The sequence below is a fragment of the Meleagris gallopavo genome, chromosome 19, assembly GCF_000146605.3.
Source record: "Meleagris gallopavo isolate NT-WF06-2002-E0010 breed Aviagen turkey brand Nicholas breeding stock chromosome 19, Turkey_5.1, whole genome shotgun sequence".
Lineage (NCBI taxonomy): Eukaryota > Metazoa > Chordata > Aves > Galliformes > Phasianidae > Meleagris > Meleagris gallopavo.
This window is the reverse complement of record NC_015029.2, coordinates 6,846,646-6,849,123: the sequence shown is the minus strand read 5'-3', so window position 1 is coordinate 6,849,123 and position 2,478 is coordinate 6,846,646. Positions and strand designations below refer to the sequence as shown.

Below are 2,478 nucleotides of genomic sequence, written 5' to 3'. Positions count from 1 at the left end.
AAAAAAAACCACACTTCTCTTTAATTACAGTTAATCCCCTGTGGAACAGTTTGTGATGGGAATTAGAGTGACACATGCTACTTCTCAATTAGCACCTTGGCATCCCAGCTACAGGCAACATAGCCTTGGCTCATTTCTTTTCCAACCCCTCACCCCTTCTTATTTCTGGTTCAGCCCAGTTTGCACTGATTTCAACCCCTCCAATGCCACACTCACCACAGTCACTTTGTTCCTGTCTTCTGTGTTGTAGGTACAGGTGGTGATGAGTTCGTCACCCTGTGAGGTTCCAACAGATGTGAGAAAGTGGGGAAATACAAAGCTTTTCCCCCCCCAAGACAACAAATACTGGCACCAGTGAATCCATAATGCAGCAGACCTCTGTGCTCTTTGGTGGTTCAGCCCCAATGCCCCCCAAGCACTTGCTGAAATTGCACCTCCCTGGAAGATTCCCTGCAGCCATACCCCAAGAAACATTTCCTCCTTTCCTTAATTCCTCAGAATTTCTGCCCTTAACAGTGCACCTGGGCCGTGCTTTGCACAGTCAGATTTGCACCCAACTTGGCTGCTCATCCACCTGCAAGAGCCCAGGCACAGCCCCATGGAGGGAGGAGCAGGGCTGGGGCTCTGAGCAGGGCACCGTGGGCAGCAGTGATGGAGTCACTCACCGGAAAGACTGCGACCAACTCCTTCAGCATGCGAATCTCCTGAGTGGGAGGAGGAGAAATGTGTCGGAATTGCACCCACGGGTGGCACCGACCCAACGCAGGGAGCAGGGCTGTACCTGGAAGTGTGGGCTGTAGTGCCCATCAGCATTCACCACCTGCTGCTCTCTGCCATCCCGTGACAGCACGGTCACCACTTTCCGCCCTGCCAGGTGAGTGTGGAGCTGGGAGGCGAAGATGCGGATCCCATCTTCAGGCAGTGCCTGGGGAAGGATGGCTCCAGTTCCACGACTGACCCCACATCCATCCCATGCATTCCTACCTCGTGTGCTTGATTGGGTGCTGCCTGCGCTGAGATTTGGAGTTTTGGGACCCTACAAGTGAGCTTTTTGCAGAGGGGTGGGTGTTCAGCCTACTGTTACATGCAATTGCTGTGCAGCCATGCCTGAAATCAGCAGGAACCTGTGAGCTGCTTGCTTCCTTGCCCTTGTTAGTGATTGCACCAATTACCTGTTTTGGGTAGGTCCTCCAAATTACCCACTAAAACCTGCCTGAGAGCAGGGCAAGCAGTTTGAAAATATACTTGAGTGAGCTCTTGAGGAGCTCCAGAAAGCAGAGGCAGTGTCAGGAGATTTGGAACAAGATGATCTTTAATGTCCCTTCCAACACAAGCCATTCTTTAGTTCCAACCTAAACCATTCTATGACTCTGTGATCCCTGCATTCCCGTAGAGCAAAGCACCCAGCATGGCACAGCACAGCAGTATGACCTCCTAGATGAGAACAGCACTTGGGGGAGATGGAGCAGGTGGTTCCAGAGGAGAGCTGCCTTCCTGGGGAATTCAGTGCATCCCAACCAGCTGCTCACTGTGGGTCACATGCAGGGGGCTTTCTCCCAGCACAACTCCATGGGAAAGGGCTTGGGGTGCCGGGCACTCACCTGCAGGGTGCATTTGTCAGTGCAGTACCCAGTGAGGATGAAGGTGGTCTCCCCCGGGGGCACAGCCATCACTGGTGTGTAGACCAAGCCCAGCTCCATGATGCCGGCATCGTGGGGACGCAGGTTGGCTGTGTAGTAGAGGCGAATCCCTGAGGAATCACGGCGCCCTGGCAGGAGAGAGGACAGAGCATCAAACACAGCATGGGCTCAGGACTGAGAAATGATGCTCTGCTTGGCACAAGTGAAGGGAGAGGTGCTCGAGCTTCTTGCTCACAGCTTTCTCCATGCATTCAAGGCTTGGTCGCCAATTGCTCCCAACAAAGAGGTAAGTAGTACCTGTAGGGAGCACAGAGCAGAAGGACAGATCTCAGGGTAATTTGGAGGCGCTTATAGGCATGGGGATGTCAGTGGGGATGGTAGTGATGGGTCAGCAGTTGGACCTGATGATCTCAGTGGTCTTTTCCAACCTTAATGATTCTATGATTAATTGATTGTCTTAAAAAGCACAGCTCTTTTTTGTTAACTGGCATCTCCAAAAAACAAAAGCCATGCTCTTACTAGGAACGTGGCAGGAGGGAAAATGCAAATTCCTCCTGGAGATGTGGGGCTGGGTGTGAGCCTCCAGTCTCTGGGTTGGAGCCCATCATGGCATGAGGATAACAAGGGAGACCCTACCGGTTAACAAAGCAAAGCTGATAAGTTATGAAAGACGTGAGCTCCATATTTATAGATGTTTTTCTTCTCAAGTTGCTGAAGGTGCTATGGTTGATCTACAGTACATATGCTCTGATCTCCTAAAAATACACTTGGGTAGTCAAGAAGTTACATGATTTTATGTAAATGAAGAAACTGGGTTGTTTGCGATCTTTTTTTTTTT

The 2,478-nt window shown here is 51.0% G+C and overlaps 1 protein-coding gene across 1 annotated transcript in view; it reads right to left on the bottom strand.

Annotated features, from left to right (window-relative positions):
* DBH (dopamine beta-hydroxylase) overlaps nt 1-2,478 on the bottom strand; it is an 11,474-nt gene that overhangs the window by 3,715 nt on the left and 5,281 nt on the right. The window contains exons 6-9 of the mRNA XM_003211322.3: nt 1,602-1,768; nt 782-925; nt 666-704; nt 217-276 (exon numbers count right to left, since the gene is read on the bottom strand). Coding sequence (XP_003211370.2) covers nt 217-276; nt 666-704; nt 782-925; nt 1,602-1,768 — 410 coding nt within the window. The remainder of the gene's footprint in view (nt 1-216; nt 277-665; nt 705-781; nt 926-1,601; nt 1,769-2,478) is intronic.